The sequence below is a fragment of the Puntigrus tetrazona genome, chromosome 16 (assembly GCF_018831695.1).
Source record: "Puntigrus tetrazona isolate hp1 chromosome 16, ASM1883169v1, whole genome shotgun sequence".
Classification (NCBI taxonomy): Eukaryota; Metazoa; Chordata; class Actinopteri; order Cypriniformes; family Cyprinidae; genus Puntigrus; species Puntigrus tetrazona.
The window spans coordinates 1,330,072-1,343,861 of NC_056714.1; the positions used below are offsets into that span (position 1 = coordinate 1,330,072).

The following is a 13,790-nucleotide window of genomic DNA, read 5'->3' on the forward strand; positions in this document are numbered from 1 at the left end:
TCTCTCTCTGTGTGTGTGTGTGTGTGTGTGTGTGTGTGTGTGTGTGCGTGCGTGCGTGTGCGTGCGTTTTAATCGCTTCAAGGCTATAATTATATCTCTAATATCTATCTATCACCAATTGTCTGTAGGTGTATTTAAAAAGAAAAAAAATACCCTCATATTTTTTTTAAGATGCATGTAGTTTTGTATTATTGTCGGAATAGATTGAGCTGTTTTATCGGGCCGTGCAGTCGTGGGCATCAGATGACGGGCTGTGGTGAATTGGTGTGTCCTGCTACATCCTAGCGGTCGCTCTCCGCAATGGGCTTAACTCAAGGCTTCAGCGAATATCTCACACACGACACGCAGTCTCATACACGGACACACACCTCTCCAGCGCCATCACCGACAACTAACAAACTTCTGGCGCTACCGCTTCGGCCAGCTGAATGTAAACCCAGTTCTGCAGATACAACGGCAGTATATATATATATATATATATATATATATATATATATATATATATATATATATATATATATATATATATATAAGCCTATACATATTTTTCCTTTAATAGCCTATTTGTGTATTACATTATTATATAATGTATAACGCGGACGTTCTTCAGGCAATGCGAGCTGATTTGTAGGCCTGGAGCGAGGCTCATAGAAGACTAAGCTACTGCAGACTCTTGAAACGACTGATATACGGCGGATCATATGTTAAACTGATTAACTTTTAATGATTCGAAAACTAACCTTTTAAAAAATACGATTGAATGTTTGTCACTATAAGCATCAAAAACGAGCGGGGTCTTACCGTTGTAAACTTTTGCGCACTAGTTGTCAAAATTCGTGTTTTTTTTAACGCCAGAGGACGACATTTTTTTTTTCTTTCTTTCTTATAGAGAGCAAGAGCGAGGCAATAATTACGTTACGCGTTCGTATCGTTCAATGGAACAGCGCAACCTGCGAGCCAGCAGAAAAGTTATTCTGAACAGGAGCAACCCGTATCGCTAACTTCTCTCACCAACTGTTCGGAATACGCGTTTATATCATTCGTAGCTAAGAGTAAAATCACGCTAGAATGAACTACCGAGGAAAAGCCCTACAGAGCAAAGGAAGCATTTGACCCTCCTCCTTTTTCTCTGGGCGTTAGAGGTGATTTTGGGTGGATGGTGATATTTGAAGGTGAAGTTGCCTAGTAAATTGCGGAGTCCGTCCCTCATTTCCATATGAGTGTGCCCACGGGAGCTCTGCCAATCCAAAGTATCATTCACTGTCATAATGATACATTCACATAATAGCAGATCATCTCCGTTATTTTGCAGCTTGACTTTTTGAGATTTTTTCAACGGATCTCCGCTTATGTTCATGAATGAGGAGATCTTTCAGCGGAAGAATGTCCCGTCGGAAGCAAGCAAAACCACAGCAGCTGAGATCGGACGAGGACCCTTCACTTCTGGAGCTGCTCCCTGAACAACGTGAGTGCATTGCTATACCTTTACTATGTGGTACGTTATTAAATAAAATAATATTATATATAATATAAGTCCTAATATAATTAGCTGACTCGCTGTAATTCTAAAGTAGTGCTGTAAAATTATTAAAATGCTGTTTTACATTTGCAAGCTTATTTTACGGTTTACTAAAATTATTATGTATTGGTTTGTTGTTGTTGTTGTTTCGCTTTTACGACAGGTACGACTTATTATCGAAAAACTTTTCCTGACGTTATATTTCAACTAATATGAATCCAAACGGAATGCTTATATGAGGTTAAAATGCTTGTGTTAAATTTATACTAGTGTAGTCCACGATAGATATGAATCATTAAAAAAAAGATTTTTTTGTGACTTTTTAATTAAACAGCAAACGATAGACTTTGGAATTCATATGAAGCGTTAAATATTAGCTAATAGGCCTACAACAAATAAATAATAACAAACAGCGACGAACTAATAGCAAAACTAATAAAAACCCATACAAATAAATTCACAATGCAGCGATTATTGTTCAAATTAAGAGATTCACCTACAAAACCTAATTCATGTTCATTTACCCTCGTGTGTGTGTGTGTGTGCGTGTGTAACTGCAGAAGCGTCCTAAAAGCAGGTTTTGTTACTCGGAGACACTCCAAACTTTTAACCAAATGTCTTTACATAGGCCTAGATTTCCAATAAAACGGGCTTGATTTTCTACTAAAACGATTAGGTAGGCTATCCTTTTAAATATTTATCTTTTTGTTTTAACTTGAGATATATATATATATATATATATATATATATATATATATATATATATATATATATATATATATATATATATATATATGATACTTGATATAATAAGAAAACGGTCAGTTTTACACTGGCCATGGCACAAACTCTCTGACTCTCAGTTCGGGCTTTAACATGATTCTAATTTCCATAAAAATAGTTACTAGAAAATTAGTTGTTGTTATTATTATTATTATTAATAATAATAATAATCAGAAATAATAAGAAAAAAAACTTCCTTATATCTGTTATTCAGCCTCAGTCCTTCAGGAGTGTATTGCAACATTTTTTTCTAGTTTATAAACATCAGCTACCTAATCATATTTATTACTACTTGCATTTATTTTTAATTGATTTGTTAATTAATATAGCATATTATTTATTTTCTATTATGTATAATTATTCAGTTTTTGAAATGAATGTCAAAATTAAAGGACCTCATGACTCAACTTCATGACTGAGTGAAGCAGTAAACAAGCAATATGTCTAATAAACAATCACTGTAAGTCAATAGAGAATTAATGAGAAATACACATGGATAATTTATTGTCAAATTAAACCAACATATTTGAACACTTTCGTTATTGAGCATGTTACGTCGACTATTTTGGTTTTTGGTAGATTTCTGTCGTTGTATAATCTGGGTTCTACTGCATATGATTAGCAACAGAAGTATTGATTGTTTCCCCATTACAGTAATCTAATGACACTATCGGTCATGCTGTGAGAATTTAACCATTTGGTCTGACTAAGGTCTAAATGTTCAGTACACCATTGTCATACTTCACGTTCACTTAGTGGATCGTTTTCCAGTAAGAATGTTTAAGCAACTTTGTCCTTTTCTTAATGAGCGCAATGTTTCTTTAGACGTTTTCTCTGTTCCTCTTTGCACAAATGTTGAAATGCTCATTTTAATTCTCTTTCGGTTGCCGTGCTTTTGTAAAAAAAAAAAAAAAACTCTTTTGTGTGGGATCTCAATGGTGTGTCAACAAGAAACAATTATTGTCCCCCCACCAAGTCGGTCCTGACCTGACACAATTGTCCCTGAGGAGAGCTGCTTTAAAGTGCTTTGATACTGCATGCACTTAACCTTTGGCTTTATGGCACCATCATGGGTGGCCAATAGATGTCAAACATGTAATGCAGTTTGTGCAGATGTTATGCTGACCTGAAGAAAGTGGCTCAAATATGTCCTAAGTATTCATTATAATAGTCTTAGTTTAATAGTAGTAAAATTTGTGTTCTTGTTATTTTATTTTATCTACATTTTCTAAACTGTAGCTACTAAACTGTGATAATGTGAGAAATGTTGAAAGTGAATACAGTCAAACCGTTCAAGCACCTTCAACATTATCACAGTTTATTCACTATAGTGTAGAAAACGGTAGTAAAATAAAATAAGACAAGTAGTCATAGTTTATTTGCCTCTCAGTATCTCTCATTTATGTCCTTATTTTCATTCGTGTTTTTTTGGCATTGGTGCTTTTTATCACTAGGCACTAATATGGCATGATGGTTTCATGTAAAATAAAAAAAGTAATACTAGAGTAGTATTTGAGAATATTAGGGCATTGTTTTAAGTAGTTTAAGTATTTTAATTAGTCAGTAAATGCTGTAGGTTATGAATTGTATACTGTAGTGTATATTTGTGAAGAATAATATTAGGGTGTGTACATAATACTTTGGCTTGCGCACAATATTGAATATTACAAATGGTTTGTTTGCTTTTTTTAAATTAAAATGTAATTTTATTAATTAAATTTAAAAAACTTGTAAGCAGTCGTACGTCAGGAAATTTGACTTGTCCTTATGATATGCTTTATGAGAAAATGCATTTTGGAAAGGTGAAGACTGAGAAATGTATTTATTTATTTATTGATAATGAAAAGCAAAACTACATAATCTGGCCTAATAAAACTGATAATTATATGACAATGTAACACTGGCAGAAGTGGGTGGAGGTAATTTTTTTTTTCTTTGAAATAGTATAGGAATGTGTCATGGTTATCTATCTATAATAATAATAATAATAATAATAATAATAATAATAATAGTCACTACAAAGACAAATCTTCTTCTTGTTTTTGTTTATATTTTTTTCAAAATGTGTATTAATTAATCAGTAACAAAAAAAATGTAGACATTTAGAAATGCATACCCAACCCAAACTCGTAGTCAACCCCATAACAGGATAATTGCCATGCATGTAAGTGCACAAAATATATATTATCTATTAATATTTATTTGTATGATTAAAATATCAGAACAATCAATTTAAACAGTTCAGATATATTTAGATATGAATTAGAGCTGGTATGACACATCAACTGTACAGAACATGCAATACCTTCAACCGACATTTATTATATAAACCCTGTGCGTGAAAAGATTTTTCAAAAGCATAGATCACACATCTGAGAGTACAACAACCTGCACTGAATCCCTTATAAATGGCAATATCTACAACTGATCATCCCAAAATTAATAGATTGCACGAAGATAGATATTATCTGGCTATACAGAGAAAGTGTAACGTTAAAAATTCATGGTTAAGATGAATATAATCATAGGAAAGGTTTAAACATATTTGGTTGTGCAAATAATAGTAATAGTAATAATAATAATAATAATAATTAATAATAATAATTCTTTGTCTTGTTCTTTTCAGTCTCAGGTGAAGGATTGGATGATTCAGACAGTGGAAATGAGAGCCCCAGTGGGAGTGAAGAGACCCATGTGTGTGAAAAGTGTTGTGCTGAATTCTTTAAGTGGTCTGATTTCTGTGAACATCTGAACAACTGTACAAAGAATCCACTTGTGTTAATTATCAATGACAATGGAGTGACTTCAGACCAAGCACAGGACTACCCACCTGAGCCATCACCCATGCCCAGCTGCAGCAGTGAGCTGGCAGACAGTGAGGATGTAGTAGAGGAAAGCCACATGCCCACTGAAAGTCATGAAGGAGCAGAGATTATGCTGGAAACAGTTGCTGTTCCGGAGAAAGAATATGAGCTCATGGAAGTGGAACTGTCTCCTGAGAAACCTATAAATCCTGAAGATCAAGTTACACTGTCAGAGCCAGACATATGCCTACCTCAACTTGAGGATTTTAAGCAGTCTTCTAGGGCAGGATATACTATACCCAGCACTAATGTCACACTGGAAACACTGCATGGAACCCGTGTGGCTGTGGCTCAGTTCTCTCAGGGTGCCCGGGGTGCACTAGCCGGTGAAGTGTCAACAATGGCCATTCCTATGATCCTTGACCAGCTCATGGCCTTGCAGCAACAACAGCTCCACCAGCTTCAACTGATAGAGCAGATTCGGAGCCAGGTGGCGCTAATAAATAAACAGGCCTCCACACAGACCACTGTCAATCATCAAGCAGATCACAGCATGAATGCAACCTTAGAAGTAACCTCCTCTTCCAACATACCCGCTATTCCTGGGCAGCTTCATCTACGTGGCTACATTACACCACCTGTGCATCAGCTTCCAATCAAAGGACCCTCCGATTTCAATGAACAGGTCTCAGCCTCATTATCTTCAGCTCTAGAGGTAGCCTGTGTAAGTGTTCCTCAGACAGTTGGCCAACTGGCCAGTTCTGGGATGAAAAACAATATTGCAATTAATTCCTTATATCCAACAACCAGTAATGTAGTTCCTTCACAAATGCCACCATGCTCAGCATCAATTGGCAGCAGTAGCTGCACCAGTAGTAGCACAGGAACTGTGGGTGAAATAAGTTGTGGTATTTCACTTCCAAAAAACACACCTAGTCCTCTAACACTAACTCACGGAAGATTGCTTACATCCCCCTCCAGCCTTCCTCTAGTACCTCACAGCTCATCCAGCAGTGTTATCTTCCCTAATCCTCTAGCCAGTATTGCAGCCACAACAAATGCTCTTGATCCTCTTTCTGCCTTATTGAAGCACCGCAAAGGAAAGCCCCCAAATGTCTCTGTGTTTGACACCAAACCCAGTTCAGAAGATCCCTTCTTCAAGCACAAGTGCAGATTTTGTGCCAAGGTATTTGGAAGTGACAGTGCCCTGCAAATTCATCTTCGCTCCCATACTGGTGAAAGGCCTTTCAAATGCAACATTTGTGGTAATCGCTTCTCCACAAAGGGTAACTTGAAGGTTCATTTTCAGAGACACAAAGAAAAGTATCCTCAGATTCAAATGAACCCCTATCCAGTTCCAGAGTATCTGGATAATGTTCCAACTAGCTCAGGTATACCTTATGGTATGTCATTGCCCCCAGAAAAACCTGTTACCACATGGCTGGACAGCAAACCTGCTCTGTCTTCAATCCCAGCATCAATAGCACTGCAACTCCCTCCAACGATACCCAGTATTATAGGAAACTATGGGGATTCAAGTAGTTTTACTCCTTTAAGTAGGTCACCTCAAATGCCATCACCACCATCAAGTGAGTGTACATCCATGTCTCCTAATCACCTCATTGCTGAGGCCACTTTTGCACAAATTTCCAGTTCACCACAGCCTAGTGTGGCAAGTGACACACCTCCAGTTCTAAAATCTGAAGCCTTTGATCTGCCACCCACATCCACCACCAGACCTGGAGAAAACAGCATATTGACTTCTTCCATACACCAAGTGATTTCTACAACCACAGTTACAACCACATCTAGCACCAAAACACAGATCATAGATTCAGCAAATACTCCCTCTGCTGTCTCTCCTTCACCCCTTCAAATGGTTTCCAGTCAGTTTAAGCCCAAATTCCCCTTTGGTGGCCTCCTGGTGGACTCTATGCAAACATCAGAGACCTCAAAGCTACAGCAGTTGGTGGAAAATATTGATAAAAAGATGACAGACCCCAACCAATGTGTCATCTGCCATCGTGTGCTTAGTTGTCAGAGTGCGCTAAAGATGCATTATCGCATCCATACAGGAGAAAGACCCTTTAAATGTAAAATATGTGGTCGTGCTTTCACAACAAAGGGTAATTTGAAAACTCACTTTGGGGTTCACAGATCAAAGCCCCCTCTCCGAGTACAACACTCTTGTCCTATATGCCAGAAAAAGTTTACTAATGCAGTAGTTCTGCAGCAGCACATACGTATGCATATGGGTGGGCAGATTCCTAACACACCCCAGCCTGACAGTGTTCAGGACATGGACACAAATCTAGCATTTGATGAAAAGACCTTAGCTACCATGAACAACTATGATGATGAGCTAATTGATGAGATGGACCAAGCAATAGAAGATGAAACTGGTAGTAAAGAAGGGAATGTGGACCCACCAAAAAAACATTTATACACAGAGATGTCTCCAAGTACTTCACCTCCAACCTCCCTTATATCTAGCATGGTTGTTTTGGAAAATGAAATGAGACTTTCTGACACGACAGTTAAAACAACCAGTGCATTCAGCCTGAAGTCTCCAGAAAATGATGGGGATAATGAAGACATATTTAAAAATGAGTCATCTTCCACTGTAGAAGACTTGGAGAACCACAGTGTTGGGAGTCCAGCACAGTCTGAATCATCTGGCTCTATGCAGGCTCTGTCTCCTACTTATAGTCATTCAGAGAGTCATCGCTCCAAGTCTCCTACTCAGTCGAATAACAGCAAGGAGGATGCTTTGCATATTTCTTCAGTGAACGCAACAGTGAAGTCTGAACTGTCAGATACCCCTTCTCCTGGATCACAAAACACGGGTGCATTAGATCTCACAGCCACGCAGCACACTAGGTCATTTGTCAAAGATGAGAATCACTTCAGTCTGCTGTTCCTCGGAAAAGACAAAGGTAGTGTATTTGTAGATAGATGTGTGTGTGTGTGTGTGTGTGTGTGTGTGCTGTATATACTATCAGTCATATGGTTTTGAACAAGATTTTTTTTCTCCCCCTCTTCTGTTTACCAGGCCTGCATTTATTTGATCTAAATAATTGAAAATTTAGAAATGTTCTATATAATGTCACTTATTTCTGTGAATTTTTAGCATCATTACTCCGTTCACATGATCATTCAGAAATCATTCTGATTTGCTGCTCAAATAAACGATTTATATTGTTATTATTAGTATTAGTATTAGTATTATTTTGATAACAGCTGAGTAAAACTTGGGCTTTTTTCCAGGTTTCTTTGATAGTCAGTTTCGCACTCACACAGGAGAAAAATCATTTGGTTGTTCCATCTCTGGCAGAGCCTTTACCACAAAGGGAAATCTGAAGGTATTTATTTACTTTTGTAATATTATAAATGTTTTTATCATCACTTTTTATCAAATAAAAGTATTCATTTCTATAATTTTTCCCTTTCGAATATGCTTTTAAATGGTATAGTGTACAATATAATGCAGTGATTTTTAAACCTCTCCATGAAGTACCCCTAGCACTGCACATTTTGTATGTCTCCCTACATCTGATAAACCCACTTCAGGTCTGCAGTCTCCGCTAATGAGCTGAAGAGTTGAATCAGGTGTGACAGATGAGGGAGACATACAAAATGTGCAGGGCTGGGATACTCCAGAAGAGGTTTGAAAACCACTTATATAATGATTCTTAGACGGCAAATCAACATATTAAAATCATCATGTACTAAGACTGGAGTAATAAAAAAAAAAAACACAATATTGCTGTATTTTGGATCAAATAAATGCAGGCTTGGTAAGTAGAAAAGAATTAATAATAATAATAATAATAATAATAATAAAATTATCTTACTATTCCAATATATTTAACTGGTAGTGTATATAGCAGACATAGAGTTATTTAACTATTCTTCATATTCTACAGCAGTGTTTCCCAACACCAGTCCTCATGCCTTTTCTTGCTGTCTCACGTACAATGTTTGTTCTATTTGATCATAAGTGCCCTATGAAATGGACATCAACAGATATTGCACCATGATTCCATGTAAAATTTAATTGTATTTATTGAGAGCGGTATATGATGCCACACTCTTGTCACACTCTTCTGTATGTGAAGATGCTGCAGACATCAGAGCCAAGCAAATACATGGATGAATGTTCCAAAGTGAAGTAAACTTCAACAGATTTCCCCTGCTCAGGGAGTAAGGACTGTGCAGTGAATTATATAAATGAGAACATAGTTCATGCATGTTGTTCTCTTCTAATGAGCCTAACTAAGAGAGACATGCAAAATATTTAGTCCTAGGCATGAGGACAGGGTTTGGAAACCGCTGTTCTACAGTATATAATACAAGTAAATAAAAGAAACATTTTCCTGTTATTCATTCATTCATTCATTCATTCATTTAGGTTTAAACACTCCCAGTATTATGAGCTCAGAACCAAGCAAAGTCAAATTTGAGAATGGACACAGTAAACCGCCTGCCATGTCTGAGGGGCGCCACTTATCAGCTGGCCCCCAGGTACCTACCATAACCCCTCAGACAACAGTAAGCCCCAACCTTACACCAAAGCTGGCACCACCTCCATCTCGGCGGACCCCAAAACAACATAACTGCACCTCTTACGGGAAGAATTTTTCATCCGCCAGTGCTCTTCAGATCCATGAGCGCACTCACACAGGAGAAAAACCTTTTGGTTGTTCAATCTGTGGCAGAGCCTTTACAACAAAAGGAAATCTGAAGGTAAGGCTTAAAATACATTTTGTCTATGTGTGTACTATATTATATATTAGTTTATATTTATGGCAGAGGTGGTTCAAGGATTTAATCTATAGGGAGGCTAAGCCCTTAGATGGGCAGGGATGGGCAGTATTTCAAATACATGTATTTTAAATACAAAATACTATCTTTAATTAACCTTTTCCATTTAAATAAATATAAACTTAATACTTAGGTATTGTCAACATATAAAAATACATATAAAAATACGTAATTTAAATACGAAATACATTACTTTTTCCAAAGATATTTAATTACAAAATAGTATTTCAAATACACGTATTTGAATATATTGTCCATCTCTGCAGGAAATCAGCAGTCTAAAAAAAAGGTTGATTGGTACCTTTTTTATATTTTTAAAATATGAAAATTCCAAAATAAAATACATTTAAATGCAAAAAGGTATTTAAAAACAAAATAGTATTTTATATTTGGAAGAGCCTGTCCTCTAACAAAAAAACAATATTAATGCTTTAAAATTAAGCGCCCTCTTGTGTCTACTGTCACTACCAATCAAACATGTTTAATTAAAATGCAATGTATGGACTTTTTAAACCGATCTTAAGGCAATTTGTACTTTTTAATAGGTGTAATTAATACGAATGACTACACTTAACCCACACCTAAACCTACTCCTTAATGCAAAATCATGATTTCTAGTGCATGAATGTTTAATGAGCATGTGCATTCTTTGGGATCAAACCTATGATTGCATAATCACATATTATCGTATAACACAATGCTCTACCAACTGAGCACAATTGTAGTATACACCCTGATGGGTCGTATTTCATGGATTTGGACAAACAACCTATACGAGCGTATTGGTTAGAGGACATGGAAGGTATTTTACATTTTTTAATATAGGCAATTTTAAATAAATCTAAATTTAAATTTAATTATAAAAATGAAAGTGAAAACAGGATTAACAATTTTGTTAGGGAAAACTATATGATGTGTGCTAAAATGGAATATTTTGAATTTAGACTGCAGTTGTAAATATATTGGCAGCTTTGCTTCGAGATTGCAGTGCAGTTAAATGTCAAATCACCAACTGCATTTTATTTTTCAATTTGTCAGGTGAATTGCATATTCACTTTGAAAATAAAATTTTAATAATTTAAATTTTAATACTAACACACATTTTATATAGTTTTTCCTAATTAAATTGTTAATCTGGTTTTCATTTAAATTTTTTATTAGACTGATTTGGTGGGAAGCAGCACTGGCCTGATGGTTCAGATAGCTGATTATAGTTTTAGGGGGGGCTTTATTATTTTTATTTTGAGAATTTCACTTCACTACTTGTACATTTCACTGCACAAACATTTCATTCATCATTATTTTTGAAGTGGAGAAATTGTCACACTGAAATGCAATAGCAATGTCTGAAACATGAACAAGCTGATCATTTTCAATTAACTGTTTAAATAACTTTTAACTCTTTGTCGACATTGTTGCCACACGTTTGAAACCTGCAATTACAGTTATTAGTGGAATTATTATATAAATGTGGCATGGCTCCTCAGTGTAGATGATTATAATATTTTCAGGGGTGTATTGCATCTGTCAGTCACCACACCAGTGCTGAAATGGTATTCTGTGTCTTGTAAGATTGACCCAAATAAACCTTTTACCCAGAAAGTGTCATTTGAACAAGTAACGTCAAACAAGAAAAAAATTACACTGATGAAATCTAATCGCCTAGCTAATATCACATCAAACTATGCAAATATAACTATTGTTACTATTACTATTTTATTAACAACATCAGCATTGCATGTCTATATGTATTTAGGCATACCAGTTTAATATACCAAATACAACTGCAGGGTACTATTATTACAAACATAAATATGTAAGTGTATTTGTAGAATACTTAGCAAAAAATAAAAGTATATGTTCTGAATGCATCACTGACCACATCTTTAATGCTTTGTCTGAAATTAAAGTCATTTATTTACATCACATGTGGATAAACAACCAAAGAGCTTCTCAATTTCCGGACGAACTGACAATAAAGAATAACAATTTTATTTTGAAATAGATATCGTTATTCTCCCACTATGATTCTGACAAACAAAAAACAAAAAAACAACAACAAAACCACAACTGTAATGAATTACTAATCTTTGATTCTTTTAATGCGTGCAACACAGAAATAGTGATACATAGTAGTTTCATAGTACATAAGAAATGCATATAAATAAAGAGTGTTTGTTTATTTATTTGCGATGCACATTGAATTCTGCATTCTCATTTCAGGTCCACATGGGAACCCACATGTGGAACAATGCCCCAGCCCGACGGGGAAGACGACTATCAGTGGACAATCCGATGGCTCTCCTAGGAGGAGATACCATTAAGTTCAATGAAATCTTTCAGAAGGATCTTGCAGCACGAGCAATCAACATAGACCCAGGTTTTTGGAATCAGTATGCTGTAGCCATTACCAATGGACTAGCAATGAAAAACAATGAAATCTCTGTCATTCAGAATGGAGGCGTTCCATCCATTCCCATTAGTCTAAGTGGTGGTGGCATTTCTGCTGTGGGAGGAATGTCAGGAGGGACGGAAAGGTCTTGCGCTGGGAGCAGCCCTCCGCTGACTGAACTTGAGAAGACTAACATGGAAATGAGAACTGGACATCCTTTCTCCAGATTCAGGGAAGAGGACAATGAAATTAGGATTAAATGATGATGTAAAGTCAGAAAAAGATGCAGAAAAAAGACTAATGAATTAATAATAAAAAAAATAGAAAGAGTAATACTTAATCCAGTTTGAAGTATGTTATTATATTGTACAAATTAAGTCTGATATGCTGTTTAGATTTGGAACTCTAGTATTTAGTGTTCTTCAGTCTTACTTCACATTCAGTAAAAAACATTTGTCTTGAGAGGTTTGCATGGTGCTTACTGGTTTATATCAGTATGTTTTTTTCTTCAGTGGTATTACCCTCTGACCTATATGTTTCAGCTGACAAAAAAATCTATTTCTTAGTGGATAGATAACAGTTGCTTGTGGTAACATCAAGAAACATGAAATTGTAAATTTTAGCTTTTTCATTTTCTAGATGACTGACCAAAAGTTGTAACTATTTTAATTTTCACATTAATTCTCCAGCCATAGTCCTATATTATATGTGTCTTAATATTTATGATATAAAGTAAAAGCAGGTATTAGTACATATTTAATTGCTCTTTAATTGAGTTTCTATTTATCTATTTTCATTTCACTTCATCTTTTCTAAATTTGAATTTTGAACGTACATTGAAATTAACAGAAAAAAAAACATCATTATAACAATGCAATCAAATTGAGGAGTTTTCTTTTCTTTTTTCTTTCATTGCAAATGTGTAATATGCTACATAATGGAACAGCTCTGATATTTAAAGCTGCTACAATCACAAGCCTCTTTTTTATTCTTTGTAAAGAAAAAAACAGTTCTATAAAACAGTTTGTGTTTTATAGAAACAGAACTGGTATGAATATTTTGTAACACACACACACACACACACACACACACTCAAATAATAATAATAATAATAATGATGATAATGATGATGATGATGATTATTTGTCATCATTTTCTGGGAATGCACATTTTAGAGGAATGGTCTTGTTTGTTAGATTTTATTAATGTGGGCCTGAGTTATTAAAATATTGTATGATGATGATGATGATGATTATTATTATTATTATTATGCATGCATGCATACATACATATTTATTTATTTATTTATTTATTATTTATTTAGTTATGTATTTATTTATCCTGTTAATGTGTGGGGTTTGTAAATGTAAATTCTGGATGTAGCACAGAAATATGAGCTTTGTGCCCCAAATTTCAAGATGTTCTGTCGAATTAAGCTCAAATAAAATAAGAAGAGATTATGTCTGTT

General features: G+C 35.3%; 1 protein-coding gene across 1 annotated transcript; it reads left to right on the top strand.

Annotated features, from left to right (window-relative positions):
- Positions 1 to 1,138: 1,138 nt before the first annotated feature.
- On the top strand, positions 1,139 to 13,519 carry sall3a (spalt-like transcription factor 3a). The gene is made up of 4 exons (XM_043260439.1): positions 1,139 to 1,465; positions 4,929 to 8,042; positions 9,518 to 9,852; positions 12,154 to 13,519. Exons 1-4 carry the CDS (start codon positions 1,360 to 1,362, stop codon positions 12,583 to 12,585), a joined length of 3,987 nt encoding a protein of 1,328 aa, XP_043116374.1. The 5' UTR covers positions 1,139 to 1,359; the 3' UTR covers positions 12,586 to 13,519.
- The last annotated feature ends 271 nt before the right edge of the window (positions 13,520 to 13,790 follow it).

What these genes read in the sequence shown, in the direction of transcription:
- sall3a (XM_043260439.1), top strand. Translation starts at nt 1,360, where the DNA reads ATGAGGAGATCTTTCAGCGGAAGAATGTCCCGTCGGAAGCAAGCAAAA. An exon ending in GTTCCTCGGAAAAGACAAAG is followed by an intron (nt 8,043 to 9,517) that starts GTAGTGTATTTG and finishes TCATTCATTTAG; the next exon opens with GTTTAAACACTCCCAGTATT. An exon ending in CAACAAAAGGAAATCTGAAG is followed by an intron (nt 9,853 to 12,153) that starts GTAAGGCTTAAA and finishes TTCTCATTTCAG; the next exon opens with GTCCACATGGGAACCCACAT.